The sequence below is a fragment of the Idiotropiscis lumnitzeri genome, chromosome 18 (genome assembly GCF_059441095.1).
Source record: "Idiotropiscis lumnitzeri isolate Australia: NSW breed Sydney's pygmy pipehorse chromosome 18, RoL_Ilum_1.0, whole genome shotgun sequence".
Taxonomy (NCBI): Eukaryota; Metazoa; Chordata; class Actinopteri; order Syngnathiformes; family Syngnathidae; genus Idiotropiscis; species Idiotropiscis lumnitzeri.
The window spans coordinates 2270312-2292018 of NC_142408.1; the positions used below are offsets into that span (position 1 = coordinate 2270312).

At 42.6% G+C, this 21707-nt stretch overlaps 9 protein-coding genes and 1 pseudogene across 10 annotated transcripts; 8 read left to right on the forward strand and 2 right to left on the reverse strand.

Annotated features, from left to right (window-relative positions):
* The first annotated feature begins 6 nt into the window (after positions 1-6).
* On the forward strand, positions 7-319 carry LOC148318929 (histone H4). Its single transcript, XM_088281495.1, has one exon. It carries the CDS (start codon positions 7-9, stop codon positions 316-318), a length of 312 nt encoding a protein of 103 aa, XP_088137621.1. The 3' UTR covers position 319.
* Positions 320-908: 589 nt separating this feature from the next.
* On the forward strand, positions 909-1819 carry LOC148318930 (histone H2B 1/2). The gene has a single exon (XM_088281488.1). It carries the CDS (start codon positions 1315-1317, stop codon positions 1741-1743), a length of 429 nt encoding a protein of 142 aa, XP_088137614.1. The 5' UTR covers positions 909-1314; the 3' UTR covers positions 1744-1819.
* A 401-nt stretch (positions 1820-2220) lies between these two features.
* Positions 2221-2872, reverse strand: LOC148318931 (histone H3-like). Its single transcript, XM_088281489.1, has one exon. The coding sequence runs from the start codon at positions 2807-2809 to the stop codon at positions 2399-2401; it is 411 nt and encodes a 136-aa protein (XP_088137615.1). The 5' UTR covers positions 2810-2872; the 3' UTR covers positions 2221-2398.
* LOC148318932 (histone H1.4-like) lies at positions 2872-4695 on the reverse strand. The gene has a single exon (XM_088281496.1). It carries the CDS (start codon positions 4669-4671, stop codon positions 4063-4065), a length of 609 nt encoding a protein of 202 aa, XP_088137622.1. The 5' UTR covers positions 4672-4695; the 3' UTR covers positions 2872-4062.
* LOC148318933 (histone H2A-like) lies at positions 3032-3686 on the forward strand. Its single transcript, XM_088281490.1, has one exon. The coding sequence runs from the start codon at positions 3175-3177 to the stop codon at positions 3559-3561; it is 387 nt and encodes a 128-aa protein (XP_088137616.1). The 5' UTR covers positions 3032-3174; the 3' UTR covers positions 3562-3686.
* A 1256-nt stretch (positions 4696-5951) lies between the features above and the next one.
* Positions 5952-6326, forward strand: LOC148318934 (histone H2B 1/2-like). Its single transcript, XM_088281494.1, has one exon. The coding sequence runs from the start codon at positions 5952-5954 to the stop codon at positions 6324-6326; it is 375 nt and encodes a 124-aa protein (XP_088137620.1).
* A 459-nt stretch (positions 6327-6785) lies between these two features.
* On the forward strand, positions 6786-12729 carry LOC148318935 (uncharacterized). The gene is made up of 2 exons (XM_088281483.1): positions 6786-6816; positions 10778-12729. Exon 2 carries the CDS (start codon positions 10954-10956, stop codon positions 12265-12267), a length of 1314 nt encoding a protein of 437 aa, XP_088137609.1. The 5' UTR covers positions 6786-6816; positions 10778-10953; the 3' UTR covers positions 12268-12729.
* LOC148318936 (uncharacterized) lies at positions 6787-9784 on the forward strand. The gene is made up of 2 exons (XM_088281477.1): positions 6787-7221; positions 7671-9784. The coding sequence occupies exons 1-2, from the start codon at positions 7101-7103 to the stop codon at positions 9374-9376; spliced, it is 1827 nt and encodes a 608-aa protein (XP_088137603.1). The 5' UTR covers positions 6787-7100; the 3' UTR covers positions 9377-9784.
* A 176-nt stretch (positions 12730-12905) lies between the features above and the next one.
* LOC148318937 (uncharacterized) lies at positions 12906-20844 on the forward strand (annotated as a pseudogene). Its single transcript, XR_015839815.1, has 5 exons — positions 12906-13324; positions 14139-15614; positions 15681-15699; positions 18917-19095; positions 19925-20844. The product of XR_015839815.1 is annotated as an uncharacterized LOC148318937 (transcript).
* Positions 17803-18400, forward strand: LOC148318938 (histone H1-like). Its single transcript, XM_088281487.1, is given in 2 exon segments — positions 17803-18291; positions 18323-18400. Coding segments are annotated over 2 exon segments (567 nt in total).
* Positions 20845-21707: the final 863 nt, after the last annotated feature.

A 21707-nucleotide genomic window follows, 5' to 3' on the forward strand; every position in this document is an offset into this window, starting at 1 on the left:
CTGAAAATGTCTGGCAGAGGAAAGGGAGGCAAAGGGCTCGGCAAAGGAGGCGCCAAGCGTCACCGCAAGGTTCTTCGCGACAACATCCAGGGCATCACCAAGCCCGCCATCCGTCGTCTGGCCCGTCGTGGTGGTGTCAAGCGTATTTCAGGTTTGATCTACGAGGAGACTCGCGGCGTGCTCAAGGTTTTCCTTGAGAACGTCATCCGTGACGCTGTCACCTACACCGAGCACGCTAAGAGGAAGACCGTCACCGCAATGGATGTGGTGTACGCGCTCAAGAGGCAAGGACGTACCCTGTACGGCTTCGGCGGTTAAACTTCGCTATCTTTCCATCAAGACATCCAAAGGTCCTTTTAAGGGCCACCCAAATATACTAAGAGCTGCTGTTTCCAAGTGATTTTTCAGTCGTCATTTTTTTCGTTGTGTGGTTAATGTCAGACGGACTGGAATTATTTGGAGTAATTTACTTAGGCAAATTTAGAATTTCCGTATGCCTTCCAAATATTTAGTGTCGTGCAATCGCGATATAAAAACTAAATTTAACGATACATGTATTTGTATCATGACCCCAAAAGGCCACCAGGAAGGCTCCGAAACGACAGTGATCTATTTTTTTATATATTGTTTCTTTAACGATTGCCCCCCCCCAACATACACAGAAAGATAATGCAATGTCTTTCCACTAAATTGCTAAATATACAATATAGTGATATACGAAGAAAAACAGGTTGTATGGTCATTAAGTAAAACTAAGGAAAACAAGAATGCAATCTAGAACATTTGTGAATACCTGAAAAGTCAATCAAAACTTTTAAAAGTAATGTGTAAACAATACGGCAGCTTTATGTAATTCACAGTACTCTAGTAATTTACTGTTATGTTCAGAATCTTTATCGAAACGTAAACCTTTACAAACTAATTTGATGTAAGAATCTATACCCCCCCCCCCGAAACAAATAAAAAAGACAACCCAAAAGAGAGAAAACAATTTAAGAGACCTTTATGTCTCATTTGGGGTAAATTAATTGTATTTCTCTCAGGGATTACAGTCGTAAAAATATATATTCTAACAAGAATATCAACTTCCAATTTAAACATCTTGAACATGTACGAAAGTACCACGTAGGATAGTGAGCGTAAAGTGAAGTTGTCTGTGCCCTGCGATTCGCTGGAAACCATTTCAGGGTTGTACCCCGCCTCCAGCTGGGATCTGCTCCAGCGCGCCCACGACCCTCTCGAAGAAAAACAGTTTGGACAACAGCTAGATGATTTCAGCAAATCGAGTAGTAGCGATGGCACAGTGCTATTTGCATGAGAGCGGCTATAACTGCTCTGACTCACCGTGCTACAGCTATTCATCGCACCATGCCTGAACCTGCGAAAGCTGCCCCCAAGAAGGGTTCCAAGAAAGCGGTCACCAAATCCGCTGGGAAACCCGGGAAAAGACGAAAGAGGGGAAGGAAGGAGAGCTATGCTATCTACGTGTACAAGGTGCTGAAGCAGGTCCACCCTGACACCGGCATTTCATCCAAGGCTATGAGCATCATGAACTCTTTCGTCAACGACATCTTCGAGCGCATCGCCTCCGAGGCATCTCGCCTGGCTCACTACAACAAGCGCTCTACCATCACGTCCAGGGAGATCCAGACCGCCGTCCGTCTCCTCTTGCCCGGCGAGCTGGCTAAGCACGCCGTGTCTGAGGGCACCAAGGCCGTCACCAAGTACACCAGCTCAAAGTAAATCTCTTCACAGTTCATCAAAAACCAAACGGCTCTTTTAAGAGCCATCCACTCTTTCTTGAGCGTTGTTTCCACTTTTGCATTGATCTCCCAAAACCAAGTAATGTCATTCAAATAGACTGCCCTACGTGATCGACCTGAAATTACTTTTTATAACCTAATTGAAAAAATAAAAACTCAAATGATGCGCTTTGGAGAGATTTGTTCGTTTGAATCGCGTGGAAAAACTGCGGGTTTTGTAAATATTGCCTTGTCACTTGTTTTTCTTGATTGTTTTTATGACGTCATTTTTTATTAGTAAAAAAACGTGCAACTTTTTAAAATTGCTATCCAAGTAACATAGAGGGAACTAAACAATTACCATAAGCATTTGCTAAAAACTTGACTTTGCAGAACATGAAACAAACTATGCAGTGTGCTTTCTGGGAGAATAATTCTATACACCCTCACCCCTCCAAAAATAAGTACCTTTCTTTACATTAGCCATTTTGGAAAATAATTTAGTGCAAACAGGCCCACACAAAACCTTAATATAAAAAGGCCAACATTGGTTATTTTTTTTTCTCCGTGCAGCATTGTTATTTAAATGTAGAAATTTCTCTTTTAGTTACAAGTGGGGTGGCTCTTAAAAGAGCCGTTGTGGTTGTCAAGTGATCTTAAGCTCTCTCTCCACGAATGCGGCGAGCTAGCTGGATGTCTTTGGGCATGATGGTGACCCTCTTGGCGTGGATGGCGCACAAGTTGGTGTCCTCGAACAGGCCGACCAAGTAAGCCTCGCTAGACTCCTGCAGGGCCATGACGGCTGAGCTCTGAAAGCGAAGGTCGGTCTTGAAGTCCTGAGCGATCTCCCTGACCAGACGCTGGAAGGGGAGTTTGCGGATGAGCAGCTCGGTAGACTTCTGGTAGCGACGGATCTCACGGAGGGCCACGGTACCGGGCCTGTAACGGTGAGGTTTCTTGACGCCGCCGGTGGCCGGGGCGCTCTTGCGGGCAGCCTTGGTCGCCAACTGCTTCCTGGGGGCTTTGCCTCCAGTGGACTTACGAGCTGTCTGCTTTGTTCTTGCCATTTTCTGAGTTTGTCTTTACGAGAAAAACAAGGGATGTGGAGGTAACGAGCAGACTTGCTTTTAAGCGCTTAGTTCAGCCACGCATGAGTGACGCGCCCGCAGACGAGCTCGCCCTGATTGGTGCGCGGATACTGCTGGAGGTGAGCTCCGCCTGTAAGAGAGACCTCCCTCTACAAGGATCGCTGCCAATTGGGGGACTTCTGTTCAAACTGACCGCCATAATTCAAAATCCCTGCGCGCGCTGACATACTCTTTTCTGGTTGGTCCAAGTCAAGCGCCCCGCGCATTCTGCAACTATTAAAGCAGGACTTCAGCGACTGAGGAGCACATTTTTCTGAATTTTGACATTAGAAAGACAAATCAAGATGAGTGGAAGAGGCAAAACCGGCGGCAAGGCCAGAGCAAAGGCCAAGACTCGTTCTTCCCGTGCCGGACTGCAGTTCCCAGTCGGCCGTGTCCACAGACTGCTCCGCAAAGGCAACTACGCCCAGCGCGTCGGTGCAGGCGCCCCCGTCTACTTGGCGGCCGTACTCGAGTACCTGACTGCTGAGATTCTTGAGTTGGCCGGCAACGCTGCCCGCGACAACAAGAAGACCAGAATCATCCCACGTCATCTGCAGTTGGCCGTCCGCAACGATGAGGAGCTCAACAAACTTCTGGGTGGAGTGACCATCGCTCAGGGCGGTGTGTTGCCGAACATTCAGGCTGTTCTTCTGCCCAAGAAGACCGAAAAAGCCGCCAAGTCCAAGTAAAAATTGTCGACGAGACATCCAAAACAACAAAACGGCTCTTTTAAGAGCCAAGCACCTATACCCATAAAGAGCTTCATGTTCTAGTTAGAAATGAGAATGTTTTTTGTGTGAACGGGTGTTATAGGTTTCCGACGCTTTTCTTAATAAAATATTACATTTCTTCAATACAAACTATAAAGTTTGATCACCGCTTCTATTTTAAGAAATCAAAATGAGTTGTCATTAAACTGCTAATGTGGCGAATTTAGTGAACTTGTGTCATAATTTATCAGAGATAATTGAAAAACGAAAAAATAGACCTGCACGCACCACTGAGACGTGAGCGGTGTTAAAATAAAAGGCTGTCAGTTTGAACTTAAAATATAATCTATCCCTTTCACGATTTTGTTCTGACATTAACAGTTTTTCGGGACAAATTCATGACAAAGAAAAGAATACCCTTTAAAGGAGAAGTGGTGGCTCTTAAAAGAGCCTTTTTGTGTGAAGTTGTGCTGAAACACTTCACTTCTTTTTGGGTGCTGCCTTCTTGACACGTTTGGGCTTTGCCACCCTTTTGGCGGGGCTCTTCTTGGCTGCGGCCGTCTTCTTGGCCGCGGGGGCTTTTTTGGCCGGCGCCTTCTTGGGGCTCTTGACGGGCTTCTTGGGTGCCTTCTTGGGCGTTGAGGCCTTGGTGGCTTTCTTGGTGGTTTTCTTGACAGTCGCCTTCTTGGCTTCGGCTGTTTTGGGCTTCTTGCTCGGCGTCGCCTTCTTGGCGGCGGGCTTCTTAGCTTTAGTGGGGGTCTTCTTGACAGCCTTTGCAGGCGCCTTTGCCGTCCCTTCGGCCTTCTTGTTCATCTTGAAGGAGCCGGAAGCGCCGGTGCCCTTGGTTTGAACGAGAGTTCCCTTGTTCACCAGGCCGACCACGGCGAGCTTGATGCGGGACCTGTTTTTCTCCACATCGTAGCCGGAGCCTGCAAGGGACTTCTTGAGGGAGGCCAGAGAGACGCCATTGCGCTCCTTGGACGCGGCCACGGCCTTGACGATGAGCTCGCTGACGCTGGGTCCGACCCGCGGCTTAGCGGGCTTGGACGTCGTCTTTTTCTTGGCAGCTGCAGGAGCTACTTCTGCCATGTTTACTATCGAGGGTTTGAATGAAGAGATGCACTATCGCTTTCCCCGAGCAAGAGGCCGGGCACTTAAACGCACCATGAGAACCGTGGAGAGTCAATCAGACAGTTCGCTCCACCGCGCGACAGTGTCTCTTTGTGTTTTCTGCGCTCACTTCAAGTGGTTAAAAATCACAATGGAAACACCTTGAACAACCGAATGTTACTGTAATCGATAGCATACTTTTGTATCTCCACGTTGAAGCTATTTAATAGTCACGTACACCCTGCAGTTCGTTTACAGAGCTTCCAAATGTCGCCCCAACGCTGGCGTGTGCAGCGCTTCTCGGCGCATTTCCTCGCTCATTTCGAAAATAAAACGATTTAAAATAGCTCACGATTAGATGGAACGTGTTTTAAATATGATGTAGCATGTTCATCCAAACACCCAAAGTTTAAACAAGCGAGTATTGATGATCATTTTGGAACAAAACAAGGTTTTCTGAGAGAAGCAAACACAAATGATGACTCAGACCTTTGACTTGATTCTGTTGGCATTTGAAAACACCCCCACGTATTTAAACTGAAATTATACTATTTTAAATTCTTCAAATACATTTGTCTGCCTTACTATTAAGAATTTACCCAATAAATGACAATTAAGTTAAGCATATAAAAGTGTAGAAAAGGGAAGTGTAGATCAGGAACAAATATGTATTGTAGATATCTGATGTTTTAAATTTTCAAATAAAGCTTCCCGCATAGTTTCCCCACTTTAATTTTTAAGATCATCAAACAACTGTGAAGATCCGATACAAAATAAACAAAGTAAACACAAAATGCGCCCGTATTATACACTCATCAGCGTTTGCGGCCCGCAAAATAAAATATGCATCAACTTTCATGAATATTGCTCAAATATGGCCCTGATTTCAAATGATCATATTTAATGATTAATAAATTTGTTTTTTTGGGGGGGGGGGGGTTGAGCTAGAGCAGTAACATAATTCCTCTATTTCTATCCAGAGTAAGTTTACGATAAACATCCAACCGTCCATTACTGCAAGATGTAAAATCCGGTTGGTTGTTTAAGGCGGCAAAGCGGCAAATTTCACCAACTGTCCTCTTTCAGACCCTACTTGGACCCTCAACGGGAGGTTCTTTGTTTCCATTTCTATAAACCAAGAGGTTTCCGGCCAATCAGAGAGCGGCGCTGGCACATTGCTCTTTGCACGAGTCCTCTATAAGAACAACAGCTTCGCCGTCCACTAGCTATTCTGCAGTTGAACCCTGAGTTTCGTGAGGATGCCTGAGCCAGCAAAAACCGCTCCTAAAAAGGGGTCCAAGAAGGCTGTTGCCAAGACCGTCAATAAAACCGGAAAGAAAAAGAGAAGGACTAGGAAGGAGAGCTATGCCATCTACGTGTACAAGGTGCTCAAACAAGTGCACCCCGACACCGGCATTTCATCCAAGGCTATGAGCATCATGAACTCGTTCGTCAACGACATCTTCGAGCGCATCGCCTCCGAGGCTTCTCGCCTGGCTCACTACAACAAGCGCTCTACCATCACGTCCAGGGAGATCCAGACCGCCGTGCGTCTCCTCTTGCCCGGTGAGCTGGCTAAGCACGCCGTGTCTGAGGGCACCAAGGCCGTCACTAAGTACACCAGCTCCAAGTAAATCTTCCCAGCGCCAATTTAACCCAACGGCTCTTTTAAGAGCCACTCACTTACTCTTGAGGGTATTTCTATCTTTCTTTTTTGAAAACTTAGTAGTATTACATCCATTTTAATATTCATTATGAGATACTGCAATTTATTAGTGCGTCTACGACGACGTCACAACGCATTTGCGTCAAGGCTGACGCATACGGTTTTAATTAAGCATTTTTCAAATGTCTATCTTCGCCTGTTATTTTTTTATTATCATTATGTTGTATTTGTATATTTTGATTCACTAAACATGAAAATTAATATAAAGAAAACTGCATTTGTGTCACATTGGCACAGTAGCTCCTACGTCGCATGTTTTCCCTCCCATTGGGTGTTCTGTATATTGCAATGTTTAAATAAAGGTTTAAAAAACATGGAGGAAACCTCCATGACGACGCTGGCGCGACATAAACGGAAATTACGTCAAAGCTGGCGCGACTTCTGTTGCTGCAGCAAAAGTGCGTTAGCTCTGACTTTTTCCCAAATTATAGTCGTTTCGAAGCGACCCTCTAACCCTGTATACTGTACACTCGTCACTACTTAACTGGACAAAAACTTATTTCTTCAAGTCTTTGCGTTCGGGTACATGGTCTCGGTGCACGGTGAAGTTTTGCCGCCTGTCCTCGTTTTTGTTAGCTTAGCCTAGTGTAGCATAGCTCAACTTGGAAGCCGCAAACGGAGCGTGATCATCGCAAATCCGAGATCAAGTGTGAGCGCCACGTGTTTCCATTGTCCCGTGAAAATGTGTGCAAGAAGGACAGCAGAGTACGAGGAGGAACTTTGTGAAACAAAAGAGAATAAACGACATCGTCAACGACAGGACGTCGTTTTCAAGAAGACTCGATTTGGATTTCAAAAAGCAGGTTTGTTCACGTCTTGTGCTCACTTCTTCAGAAAATATGCGGTTAGGGTTCCCAGCTAGGGTTTTAAAAGGCAGTTAGGGTTCTGAGGTGAGGTTTTAAAGCGCAGTGTGGGTTCCCAGGTACGCCGAAGGTGTCAGCGAGTTAAGAGTGTTTTGCTCTCCACCAGAAAAGTTTATTTGTCTGGAAAAAAAGGAAAACATGGTTGACATATATAGGCGTTTTATTACCTTTGCGTAATTGTTTGAAATTCACTGCACTGCCGTGCTGTAAATGACACGATCTGGCTGCAATGGATGCCGAGTGGGCAACATTTTACACATATAGTGATGCTATACAATGTTAGTCGTACAACTACCTTAAATATCAACACAATAATGCACAACATCATTGTCGTGAAATCAAAATTGACACTATCACACCATGTTTGTTTTTATTCTGATGTTTTGCAGATGTCAGTGTAGATGTTCGTCCGAAGCGACAGTCATCCCGCATTAAGAAGCTAGTGCAGAACAAAGAGCCCATGCACGTGAAAGAAGACAAGTGGGTGCTCCCTCAAGTGAGAAAGGAGGAGCAGCCAGAGGCCTCCTTCATTAAAGTGAATGAGACTGACTGCCCCCACATCAAACAGGAAGTGGAAAAGCCTCTGAATATTCAAGAGGCACCTGAGGAGGTGGCAAAGCAAACGGAGCCCCTCTTCATTAAAGAGCAAGAGGAAGCGAAGCCCTTCCAAGTAATGGAAGAGGAGGAAGTGTCTCCACACATTAAAGAGGAAGAGGTGGACGAGGCAATCACACTGACTGGTCTTCCTTTAAAGAGTGAAGATGAAGGTGGAAGTGTGGAGAACAGCGGACTGGAATCTCCAAGCAACAGCTCAAGTCAGCACATGATGACAGAAGGTGATGGAAACCTCAGTAGAGGATTACAAGCAGACATTCTCTTAGCTCCGCTATCAGATAATGACGACGTAGCGTCACACTCTCCTCACACTGATGATGAAGATCAGTCTGAACGTGATAAGACAGGTCATGTTGACGACAAACATTGGAAATGTTCTCAATGTGGGAAAATGTTTGCTTATAAGTGGGATTTGAAGAGGCACATGCGAACACACACTGGGGAGAAACCTTTTGTCTGCTCAGTTTGTGGTAAAAGATTCTCTCAAACAACCCATTTGGCAACACACTCAAGAACACACACTGGAGAGAAGCCTTTTGCCTGTGTGGTTTGCGGTAAAACATTCTCTCAAACGACACATTTGACAACACATTTGAAAACGCACACTGGCGAAAAAGGTTTTTCATGCTCAGTTTGTGGTCAAAGATTTACCCGAAGAGCTAATTTGACAACGCATACACGAATCCATAACCTCTTAGCTCCATTATCAGATAGCGATGACAGAATGTCGCACTTTCATAACACTGAAGATGATGATGAACAGTCTGAATGTGAAAAGACATCTCTCTCGGAACACAAACCGTGGGAATGTTCTCTGTGTGGGAAAACGTTTGCTTCTAAAAGCGGTTTAACAAAACACACACGAACACACACCGGGGAAAAACCATTCGTCTGCTCAGTTTGTGGTAAAAGATTTTCTCAAGCAACTCATTTGGCCACACACAGTAGAACGCACACTGGTGAGAAACCTTTTGCATGCTCAATTTGTGGTAAAAGATACTTTCAAGGAAGCCATTTGACAACTCACACAAGAACACACACTGGAGAGAAGCCTTTTGTTTGCTCAGTGTGCGGTCTAAGATTCTCTGAGAAGGGAAACCTGAGATTGCACGCAATAACGCACACTGGTGAAAAATCTTTTGCCTGCTCAGTTTGTGGTCAAACATTTTCGCGAAAAGAGAGTTTAAAAACGCACACTAGAACCCACACTGGTGAGAAACCATTCAGCTGCTCAGATTGCGGTAAAACATTCTCCCGAAAGGGGATTTTAAGATTGCACATGAGAACGCACACTGGTGAGAAGCCTTTTGCCTGCTCAGTTTGTGGACAAAGATTCACGCAGAAGGGTTATTTAAAAATACATAAAAGAATACACACAGGTGAGAGACCCTTTGACTGCACTGCTTGCGGTCAAAGATTTTCTCAGAAGGGCCAAGTTAAGAGACACAAGTGTGTTGGTGAGAATAGCACTGATCAATGATGCTCTAAATGAAATGTTGAGTCTTGAAAGTAGTTGCGGTGACACTGATTTGGAACTAGTTTCCTGTATTCTGTGTGCCTACTTTAAGGAGAATTACTGATGAGATGTCAAAACTTTATATAATAAACAGCTGGAGCTGTAACAAAGCACTTTTCATATGATGTAATATAAATTAGTTGGGGTGATGCTATTTAAAGACGAACAGAAGTATCTTAAAATTAAATCTAACGTGCACTGGGAGCCAGTGATGATCAATTTATGTAGTATTCTGGGGGAAAAAACACATTTAATCAATAACATGACTTGCTTGAAAATTTAAGCTTGTAAAAAAAAAAACTTAAATATTTGGAGAAGGTTAGGTAAGATGAATATTTGATATACAGTATGAAACGCACAAAATATCCCAACATGCACGATGATTGACTACCAAATATACGGAGTGCATGATAGATGTTTCCTTTTTTTTTGTGAGTAGAAAACAAATAATGTGAATAATGGGAACATATCACGCGTGTGGAAATGTATGTTCATGAGATTTTCAAAAATAAAGCTCTCTTTTGAAAAAGTCAAGTTTATATGTGTGATATGAATACACGAGTTAAAATAGCACCGAGACAGTTCGAGTCTACATAATCAGAATATTCACATCAATAAAGACACAAGTATTCTTGGAACTTTTCAAAATAATTATGAGCAAGGAACATTAATCATTTGGAGCAAAAAAAAAAAAACAATAGACAACCATTTTTGACATTTTTTTTTGCACATTTTCTGATATTACAGACCAAAACCAGTTACTGAATCATAGTTTTTTGTACATTTTCTGCTCTGTCAATTTGAAATAATGTCCCATTTTTAATAGTGATGCAAATTTAAACATCTCATTGATTTATTGACTAAATGAAGTCTTTAAGTCATAAGGCGAGCACCAGCACACTTTCACTTAATTCTTCTGGCATCTTCTCACTCTCTTGAATTCGATTGAACGACTTGGTCTGAAACTCAAGAGCTACACTTCAAATATGATTCTATAACTTGACAAGTATCTCATCGGGAACAACAGTTTTTTCATTTTTCATCTTGTTGAGTGCCATTCAAGCTTTACTCATCATTGATACTTCCTGGTCCTCCACAGTCGCCTCTTTTACAGAAATCTTTTTCCTTTAATGCTTTCCTGCATGGCAAGGTTCCCTCACCAAGTCTCCTTTTCCTTTTCTCTAATAGACGACACACCGTACCACAACCACCGAGTCACTAATCTTCTGGCTTTTGCCTCCTGTAGGCCTGCATTCTGGTTCACACAATGAATACCCTTAAATATAATCAATAATAGAGAACATCAAAGTTACAATGAAACTTTACATGACCAAACCATGTATTTTCTATTTTTGTGTCTTGTAGAAATTTGCGAAAATCTTTGTCCGGGGCAGAATGAGTCAACATCCCCCCACATTAAGGAACAAGAAGACGAGCTGGAGCTGCATCGCTTCAAAGCGCCGGAGCAACCAGAGCCCCCTTATGATCAGGAGAAAGCAGAGACAGAATACTATCACACTAAAGAGGAAGGGGAAAATTCCATGCACATTAAAGAAGAGGAAGACCAAAAGCATCCTCAAAGTATGAAGGGAGAGCAAGCAGGGCCTATAAAAAAACAAGAGGAGGAGGAAGAGCCTCCACACATTAAAGAGGAAGACGCGGAACAGGATATCACCAAGATGCCATTGAATGGTTGCTCTTCAAAGAGTGAAGATGAAGATAAAGGTCAATGTGAAGAGAACAAAGGGGAGGAGCCTCCAAGCAGCAGCTCAAGTCAGGACATGATTACGGAAGGGGATGAAGAACCAATAGCAGACAAACTATTAGCACCACTATCGGATAGTGATGACACAATGTTACACTCCCCTAACACTGATGATGAACAGGCTGAAGGTGATATGGCAGGTCACACTGACAACAAACGCTCGAAATGTTCTCATTGCGGGAAAATTTTAGCTTATAAATGGGATTTGAAACGACATATGAGAATACATACTGGAGAGAAACCTTTTGCCTGTTCAGTTTGCGGTAGAAGATTCACTCAAGCACAACACGTGGCAGCACACACAAGAACACATACTGGAGAGAAACCTTATGCCTGCTCAGTTTGTGGAAAAAGGTTCACTCAAACGCAGCATTTGTCGGCACACACAAGAACACACACTGGAGAGAAACCTTTTGTTTGCTCAGTGTGTGGTAAAAGATGCTCGGAAAAGGGAAACCTTACAATACACCTAAGAATACACGCTAAAAAGAAATCTTTTGCCTGCACTTTTTGTGGTGAACTATTCTCTAAAAAGCTACATTTAAGAATGCACACAAGAACACACACTGGAGAGAAACCTTTTTCCTGCAAGGTTTGTAGTAAAAGGTTTGCTGAAAAGCACAATTTAAAAATACACTCAAGAATACACACTGGTGAAAAACCTTTTGCCTGCCCAGTTTGCAGTGAAAGATTCGCTTACAAGGTAACCTTAACAAAACATGTAACAACACACACTGGAGCTAAGCCATATCCATGCTTAGTTTGTGGCGAAAAATTCTCTCAGCAGGGACTTTTAAGAATCCACACAAGAACACACCCCGGTGAAACAATTTTTGTCTGTTCAGTTTGTGGTCAAAGATTCTCTTGTAAGGAAAGCTTATTACGTCATACAAAAACACACAATGTAGAAAAAACCCTTGAGTGCTCAGTTTGGGATCAACAATTCTCTGATAGATTAAGCTTAACAAAACATACAAGAACACACACTGGTGAGAAACCCTTTGCCTGCTCAGTTTGTGGTCAAAGTTTTACATTTAAAGTGAGCTTAAAAAGACACATAAAAACACACAAGGGTGCAACTTTGGTGTGAAAGGTGGGGCGACAAATATTTTTCATGTTCCACCCCCTATGATTTGCTTTTGTTACATGTATTGTCAACAGTGAACGCGTTTGAGATCAGATCTATGGAAAATTGTAGCACACAAATAAGTGTACAACAAATTTTCACATTATGTTAAGAAGGATTTTTTTTATTAAAAGTGAAGAAAACATTACATGGAATCGATTTGCGTTAGTGTGCCATAGAGAGTGATTCTGTCGGAAAGATCTGGCACCAAGGCCTTCACTTTGACACGTGCTGGAATGGTATGTGAAAAAAAAACTGAATTAAATGCTCCACTTGTGCCTAATGTTGCAGTGGCTTAGATTTTTATTTCTTTATTTTTTAAAACCAGTGTAACAAATGGCCTCAGTCCCAAGACCCTCAGAGCCTCGATTTCACATCGTGTTTGGTGGTGGGCCTTTTCCATGGAGTCGCTGATTTTGTCTCGTGTTGTTTTTTTCTCCGCCTGTCGGTTTAAAATCTGGAGATGTTAATATTTGCGGGCTTGTGAATCCCTTTGATTGAGACTCTTCTGAAATTAAAGCGGCACTGGATACGCACAACGTATCGGTAGCTGCCTACTTATTTTGTCCTAGTGTTTTTGCCGTAGGTCGCGATGTGCCGTGACCGAAATGTTGCGCATGCGCATCGCCGATTGTCCCTTGACTAGCACACGTTTATTTTGGGTAGCCGCAGCACGTCACTAAAACTTATTGATATACGACCGAGCGTCCAGAATCGTCGACATAGTCCGCCATCACAACTTTTGGACCAATACATCATCCGATAAATCTTTATGTTCGCTCAAATTCGACTTTTGAAGCTTCTCGGCCTAGTTTAGCTTAGCGTGCTAGCAGCTAACAAAGGGACGCGTTTGTAAGTAACGTCTCTAAACTGATATCAAGTGTGAGCGGAAAGTGTTGCGAACGTGAGAAAATGTGTGCAAAAAGGACAGAGTTCGAGGAGGAACTTTGTGGATCAAAAGAGGACAACGAGCGACAACGCCGTCAACTTCTGGATGATGTTTTCAAAAAGCCTCCGGCAGGTTTGTTCACGGCTCACTCGATTACTCCGGAAATATTCAAAACCTTAACTAGACTCGGTGTTTATTTTCTGGGACTGTGTGACGTGAAGAGTGACATTCAGTAATGTTTGGATCCTACGGATTGGTCTAATGAACATATAAACATATCACGAAGATCATATTTTGTATGTTCCAATCAAGTAGGAATAAGTAGAAAAACATCTCGTCCTAGCCTGTTTTATTAGCGTTTTAACAAACATTTCTTTCAACCATTCCGAAGCTGAAACCTTTCGATATTTCAAGGCTGAAAATTTTAATTGAAAAAATTATGGCGCCTAAACTTTTAACACTCTTAGTAGGTCATTCATATAGTCTGAGTCTCATATAATAACAAATGTAAAGCAGTTTACAAATTTAAAGATTCGGCCACATGGAGGAATATATATATTCCCAAGTGGGCCGGATCAGTAAAATCATGATCTATAATTTAAAACAATTGGCATCAATACTACACAGATTTTTGCCATTTGTGTGCTGTCCTGGTCTATTCCCTGCAAATAGCGTTGGTCAATTGTAAATATCTAATAATTAGGGCTGTCAAACAATTACAAATTTTATAGAGTTAATCACAGTTTAAAATTAATTAATTGTGATTAATTGGAATTTGGATGGATGGATCAAAACCTTAAAAAATCGCATTGTCTGAGACACCGTCCCCTTTGTGATCACTGCACGTCTCCAGTTGGAATTATTATCATGTAAACAGAACCACAAGGGTGGTTACAAATCAAGAAACAAGGTGTTTGCCCAAGTGCCTTTGTTCTCTTTCTTGTAGAAGTCAGTGAAGATGTTCATCCGTCTTCGTCAGACCTTCAACCTGAGTCACCTCACATTACAGAGCAAGTGAATGATAAAGAGCCCTCCCAAATCAAAGAGGAAGAGTTCCTGTCCATTAAAGAGGAAGAGCAAGAGGATATTATCAAGGTCCTATTGACTGATGTCCCTTTGACGAGTGGAGATGATGATGATGATGATGATGATGAAGGTGAGGAAAGCAGAGGGACGGAGCCTCGAAGCAGCTGCAACAGCAGCAGCTCAAGTCAATACATTACAATAAAAACTGAAGGGGACCACTGTGGAGGATCACAAGTAGGCGGACTCATAGCTCCACTATCAGATAGTGACGACACAACATCACAATCTCATGATGAAGATGACGAGGAGGAGGAGGCGGAGAATGATGACACTAATAATGAGGATAGTGAAGAATCTGAAGGTGATATGAAATGTCACAATGTCAAGAAACGCTGGAAATGTTCACAGTGTGGGAAAAACTTTGGTTTTAAGAGTCGTTTAAAAAGTCATATGATAAGCCACACCGGGGTGAAACCTTTTCCCTGCTCGGTTTGTGGTCAGAGATTCTCTGAAAAGGGAAACCTAAGGAGACACATAAGAACACATACTGGGGAAAAACCTTTTGTCTGCTCAGTTTGTGGTCAAAGATTCACACAGAAGGGCCCCTTAATATATCACACTAGAATGCACACTGGGGAGAAACCTTTTTCCTGCTCAATATGTGGCCAAAGATTCTCTCATAAGGGATATTTAAAAAGTCACATGAGAACCCACACTGGAGAGAAACCCTTTGTCTGCTCTGTGTGTGGTCTAAGCTTCTCAGAAAATGGTACTTTGACAAAACATACAAAAACACACACTGGAGAGAAACCATTTGCCTGCTCTGTTTGCAGTCAAAGATTCTCTCATAAGGGAAACCTAATAAGTCACACTGCAACACACACTGGAGAGAAACCATTTGTCTGCTCAATATGTGGTCAAAGATTCTCGCGTAGGCATGCTTTGACAACACACACAAGAGCGCACACTGGAGAGAAACCTTTTGCCTGCTCAGTTTGTGGTCAAAGGTTCTCTCGAAGACATGTTTTGACATCACATGTAAGAACACATACTGGAGAGAAACCTTACGATTGCTCAGTTTGTGGTCAAAAATTCTCTAAAAAGGCATCCTTAAGAAGTCACTCCAGAACACACACTGGTGAGAAGCCGTTTCCCTGCTCAGTTTGTGGCCTACGATTCTCTCAGAAGGGAACCTTAACAAGTCACTCAAGAACGCACACTGGTGAGAAACCTTTTCCCTGCTCAGTTTGCGGTCAAAGGTTCTCGCAGAAGGGAACCTTAACAACTCACACACGAATCCACACAGGTGAGAAACCTTTTGCCTGTTTAGATTGTGGTGAAAGATTCTATCAAAAGGGCAAAATTAAAAGACACAAGTGTGTTGGTAACAGTAGAAGTGATCATTGATACTTAAAATGTGGTTTAATTGTTTACTCATGTGTTGTTCTGATTGTCTTGGAAGATGCTTCGGAGGCTTCATAGTTAGTTCTAACCTCTTGGTAGAGCTCTTCTATCTGGCTGTGGCGCGTTTGGACTGTTTTCTCAGGCCTGCAGCAGATTGTCTGAACCCGATTTGGACTGGACCATAGGAAAAAGTGTGAACTGTTTAACTTATGGACACTGGATGATGTGAACTGACTTCTGACCTCAATTGACTTCTGAGGCTCCCCAAACAATATTTTGTACTGTATTGCTTATTTTGGCCCAAAAAAAATACAGTGTCAATTACAGACACTTTTCATGAGGAGAATGTAAGTAAGAATAAAGACAAATATACATATTGAAATGTGGAAATTGTTTCCAATTTCTTGAATGTAGTCAACTCAGTTCAGCCCACTAGTTTATTGAAACCCATACTTAAGAAATAATTACAAAGTCCAGCAAGAGATCACAAATCAGGGCCAGTAAAAAAGTGAAAGACAATACTTGTGACTTTCTGCAATAAACAGAGCCAAACTTCGACTATGTTTAAATTTTCTTGGATCACTTGGTCTCAGGTAAAATATTCGCTGCTGAAATACGATCGCTCTTGGTTCGATTTAGGCACCCCTGCTAAAAAAAAATGGCTGTTTACTATGCATGGTTTGGGAATGCTGGAGAAAGTCTGAACACCCACTTTTCAAATTGAAAGCACAAAAACGTGAAGGAGATTTGGAAGAGGCACTCCCGAAAAACGATTGACCGATCAGACCACTCTCCCTGCACCGATTGGTTGTTTAAGTCGGGGAAGAGGGCTGCCAATCAGAGAGCCAGGACACAAAACATGCACACACCAAAAATCGTGGACATTCGTGGATATTTAATATCAACATAATGTGAATAAGGTTTCTCGATTCAAATAGTTTCAGTGATTAAAAAAAGATATATATTTCGGTCGGCCAGATCAAATGTTGTGTCAATCATTAGTTTCACTGTCCGGTAGCTTGCCTGTGGTGCCTATCTGTGCACGTTAGACCAGTCCAATATATATTTAAATATTTGAATAGCGTGACAAAATCTCCAAAAGGGAGTTTATAAGAAGGACCCTGTCTGGCTCTCCCTCTCAATTTCGTCCAGAGGGCCAGATGACCAATCCAGGTGGTATTCCTGGAAATAGATTAAAAAAAAAACATTTTCATTTAAAGAATCTTCAGTCTAGAGCAAAGTTCCACACTTAAACAAGGGGTCGTGTTTTGTGAACCCTCTTGTTGTTCTTCAAACCATATTTACACGATGTATTAATTTGAATCAGTTTTTGGCATTTTTGTATGAAATAGCTGAGAATGGAGGTGTGTAAAAGACAGCAAATACAGTCCAAAGGATTGTGTATGTCATGACAGATAGACTGATAGACATAGGTTGATAATTCATCAAAAAGCAACATCCTGTTCTGCAACAGTGACGGCACAATTACGTATTACTGGATGTCCTGTACACATACCTACTTGTACGTGTGGACTTAATGTTATTTTTTTAGTATTATTTTTTTATTCTAACAGTTATTTATATTAACAGTCTGTTTTTAATCGTAAATACTCTATTTGCCCGTTAATGATGTGAGCAATGTGATCAGATACCAAGCGTCAAGTCACCTGTCTCAGTCATCATGTGTGTTTGCTGCCTTCGGAGAACTTCGCCTTGTTCCAAAATGATCATCACTATTCGTTTGTTTTGACTTTTGGTGCTTTGATAAACATGTTATTAAGTAATTGTTGCAATTTTAACTATTATCTGACTCCATTAACCAACATTCATCCAACAATTATGCGCGCTCGTTTTTGAGAGAGAAATGACCAGGAAGCCGGCGATTTCACACGGGAGCGGATTTTGTAAACGAAATGAGGGTGTCTGCGACTATTAAATAGCTTCAACGTGGAGATACAAAAGTATGCTATCCATTACAGTAACATTCGGTTATTCAAGGTGTTTCCATTGTGATTTCTAACCACTTGAAGTGAGCGCAGAAAACACAAAGAGACACTGTCGCGCGGTGGAGCGAACTGTCTGATTGACTCTCCACGGTTCTCATGGTGCGTTTAAGTGCCCGGCCTCTTGCTCGGAGAAAGCGATAGTGCATCCGTTTATTAATGCCCTCAATAGTAAACATGGCAGAAGTAGCCCCAGCCGCTGCCAAGAAAAAGACAACGTCCAATCCCGCTAAGCCGCGGGTCGGATCCAGCGTTAGCGAGCTCATCGTCAAGGCCGTGGCCGCGTCCAAGGAGCGCAATGGCGTCTCTTTGGCTTCCCTCAAGAAGTCCCTTGCAGGCTCCGGCTACGATGTGGAGAAGAACAGGTCCCGCATTAAGCTCGCCATGGTCGGCCTGGTGAACAAGGGAACTCTCGTTCAAACCAAGGGCACCGGCGCTTCCGGCTCCTTCAAGATGAACAAGAAGGCCGAAGGGAAGGCGAAGGCGCCGGTGCCCGCTAAGGCTGCCAAGAAGACCCCCACTGAAGCCAAGAAGCCCGCCGCCAAGAAGGCGACGCCGAGCAAGAAGCCCAAAACAGCCGCAGCCAAGAAGGCGGCTGCCAAGAAAACCACCAAGAAAGCCGCCAAGGCCTCAACGCCCAAGAAAGCAGCCAAGAAGCCCACCAAGAGCCCAAGAAGGCGTCGGCAAAAAAGCACCTGCGGCCAAGAAGTCCGCCGCAGCCAAGAGGGTGGCAAAGCCCAAAGGTGTCAAGAAGGCAGCACCCTAAAAGAAGTAAAGTGTTTCAGCACAACTTCACACAAAAAGGCTAAGAATAATAAAACGACAAACACAAAACTGTAAATGTCAGAACAAATACGTGAAAGGGATCGATTATATTTTCATTTCAAACTGACTCTTCTGAGTTTAGGAACTATATAAAAATGTTTTACTTGTCTTGGGTTGGACGAGAAGTAGTGAAGATAGACTGGAGGTACTGATACGCACAACGTATCGGAGTATGCGTACATATTTTGTCCTCGTGCGTTTGCCGTAAGTCCCGATGTGCCGTGACCGAAATGTTGCGCATGCGCACCGCCGATAGTTCCTCGACTAGCACACGTTTATTTTGGGTAGCCGCAGCACGTCACTAAAACTTATTGATATACGACCGAACGTCCAGAATCGTCGACATAGTCCGCCATCACAACTTCACTGGACCAATACATCACCCGATAAAACTTTGTGTTCGCTCAAATTCGACTTTTGTAGATTCCGGGCCTAGTTTAGCTTAGCGTGCTAGCAGCTAACAAAGTGACGCGTTTGTAAGTAACGTCGCTAAACTGATATCAAGTGTGAGCGGAAAGTGTTGCGAACGTGAGAAAATGTGTGCAAAAAGGACAGAGTTCGAGGAGGAACTTTGTGGATCAAAAGAGGAGAACGAGCGACAACGCCGTCAACTTCTGGATGATGTTTTCAAGAAGCCTCCGGCAGGTTTGTTCACGGCTCACTCGATTACTCCGGAAACATTCAAAACCTTAACTATACTCGGTGTTTATTTTCTGGGACTGTGTGACGTGAAGAGTGACATTCAGTAATGTTTGGATCCTACGGATTGGTCTAATGAACATATAAACATATCACGAAGATCATATTTTGTATGTTCCAATGAAGTAGGAAAATGTAGAAAAGTCCTAGCCTTTTTTATTAGCGTTTTTAACAAACATTTACAGAATGGCTTTATCGCTAACCATTCCTAAGATGTAACCTTTCCAAAATATCAAGACTGAATATTTTAATTGAAAAAATAATGGCGCCCAAACTTTTAACCCTCTAGTAGGTCATTCATATAGTCTGAGTCTCATGTAATAACAAATGTAAAGAAGTATACAAATGTAAAGATTCGGCCACATGGAGGAATATATATATTCCCAAGTGGGCCGGATCAGTAAAATCATGATCTATAATTTAAAACAATTGGCATCAATATTTCACAGATTTTTGCTATTTGTGAGCTGTCCTGGTCTATTCCCTGCAAATAGCGTTGGTCAATTGTAAATATCTAATAATTAGGGCTGTCAAACAATTAAAAATTTTATAGAGTTAATCACAGTTTAAAATTAATTAATTGTGATTAATTGGAATTTGGATGGTTGGATCAGAGCCTTAAAAAATCGCATTGTCTGAGACACCGTCCCCTTTGTGATCACTGCACGTCTCCAGTTGGAATTATTATCATGTAAACAGAAGCTCCGGGGACAAGGGTGGTTACAAATCAAGAAACAAGGTGTTTGTCCAAGTGCCTTTGTTCTCTTTCTTGTAGAAGTCAGTGAAGATGTTCATCCGTCTTCGTCAGACCTTCAACCTGAGTCACCTCACATTACAGAGCAAGTGAATGATAAAGAGCCCTCCCAAATCAAAGAGGAAGAGTTCCTGTCCATTAAAGAGGAAGAGCAAGAGGATATTATCAAGGTCCTATTGACTGATGTCCCTTTGACGAGTGGAGATGATGATGATGATGATGATGATGAAGGTGAGGAAAGCAGAGGGACGGAGCCTCGAAGCAGCTGCAACAGCAGCAGCTCAAGTCAATACATTACAATAAAAACTGAAGGGGACCACTGTGGAGGATCACAAGTAGGCGGACTCATAGCTCCACTATCAGATAGTGACGACACAACATCACAATCTCACGATGAAGATGACGAGGAGGAGGAGGCGGAGAATGATGACACTAATAATGATGAGGATAGTGAAGAATCTGAAGGTGATATGAAATGTCACAATGTCAAGAAACGCTGGAAATGTTCACAGTGTGGGAAAAACTTTGGTTTTAAGAGTCGTTTAAAAAGTCATATGATAAGCCACACCGAGGTGAAACCTTTTCCCTGCTCGGTTTGTGGTCAAAGATTCTCTGAAAAGGGAAACCTAAAGAGACACATAAGAACACATACTGGGGAAAAACCTTTTGCCTGCTCAGTTTGTAGTCAAAGATTCGCTCAGAAGGAAACCTTAACAAGTCACTCAAGAACGCACACTGGTGAGAAACCTTTTTCCTGCTCAATATGTGGCCAAAGATTCTCTCACAGGGGATACTTAAAAACACACAAGAGAACCCACACTGGAGAGAAACCTTTTGTCTGCTCTGTGTGCGGGCTAAGCTTCTCAGCAAATGGTGCTTTAAAAAACCATACAAAAACACACACGGGAGAGAAACCATTTGCCTGCTCAGTTTGTGGTCAAAGATTCTCCCGTAAGGGAAACCTAACAAGTCACACAGCTACACACACTGGAGAGAAACCATTTGTCTGCTCAATATGTAGTCAAAGATTTTCTCGCAGGCATGATTTGACAACACACACAAGAGCACACACTGGAGAGAAACCTTTTGCCTGCTCGGTTTGTGGTCAAAGGTTCTCTCGTAGACATGTTTTGACATCACATGTAAGAACACACACTCGAGAGAAACCTTACGATTGCTCATTTTGTGGTAAAAAATTCTTTAAAAAGGCATCCTTAAGAAGTCACTCAAGAACACACACTGTTGAGAAACCGTTTGCCTGCTCAGTGTGTGGCCTACGATTCTCTCAGAAGGGAACCTTGACAAGTCACTCAAGAACGCACACTGGTGAGAAACCTTTTCCCTGCTCAGTTTGTGGTAAAAGGTTCTCGCACAAGGGAACCTTAACAACTCACACACGAATCCACACAGGTGAGAAACCTTTTGCCTGTTTAGATTGTGGTAAAAGATTCTATCAAAAGTGCAAAATTGAAAGACACAAGTGTGTTGGTAACAGTAGAAGTGATCAATAATACTTAAAATGTGATTTAATTGTTTACTCATGTGTTGTTCTGATTGTCTTGGAAGATGCTTCATAGGCTTCATTGTTAGTTCCAACCTCTTGGTAGAGCTCTTCTATCTTTCTGTGGCGCGTTTGGACTGTTTTCTCAGGCCTGCAGCAGATTGCCTGAACCCTATTTGGATTGGACCATAAGAAAAAGTAAAAAAAAAAAATGGACTGTTTAAATTTATGGACACTGTATGATGTGAACTGACTTCTGACGTGTATTGACTTCTGAGGCTCCCCAAACAATATTTTGTACTG

Bases quoted from the DNA above. Each gene is read 5' to 3' on its own strand.
- LOC148318932 (XM_088281496.1), bottom strand. From the start codon at position 4,671: ATGGCAGAAGTAGCTCCTGCAGCTGCCAAGAAAAAGACGACGTCCAAG.
- LOC148318930 (XM_088281488.1), top strand. From the start codon at position 1,315: ATGAGAGCGGCTATAACTGCTCTGACTCACCGTGCTACAGCTATTCAT.
- LOC148318929 (XM_088281495.1), top strand. From the start codon at position 7: ATGTCTGGCAGAGGAAAGGGAGGCAAAGGGCTCGGCAAAGGAGGCGCC.
- LOC148318935 (XM_088281483.1), top strand. From the start codon at position 10,954: ATGCACATTAAAGAAGAGGAAGACCAAAAGCATCCTCAAAGTATGAAG.
- LOC148318934 (XM_088281494.1), top strand. From the start codon at position 5,952: ATGCCTGAGCCAGCAAAAACCGCTCCTAAAAAGGGGTCCAAGAAGGCT.
- LOC148318933 (XM_088281490.1), top strand. From the start codon at position 3,175: ATGAGTGGAAGAGGCAAAACCGGCGGCAAGGCCAGAGCAAAGGCCAAG.
- LOC148318936 (XM_088281477.1), top strand. From the start codon at position 7,101: ATGTGTGCAAGAAGGACAGCAGAGTACGAGGAGGAACTTTGTGAAACA. The intron at 7,222-7,670 runs GTTTGTTCACGT...GATGTTTTGCAG, and splicing joins ATTTGGATTTCAAAAAGCAG to ATGTCAGTGTAGATGTTCGT.
- LOC148318931 (XM_088281489.1), bottom strand. From the start codon at position 2,809: ATGGCAAGAACAAAGCAGACAGCTCGTAAGTCCACTGGAGGCAAAGCC.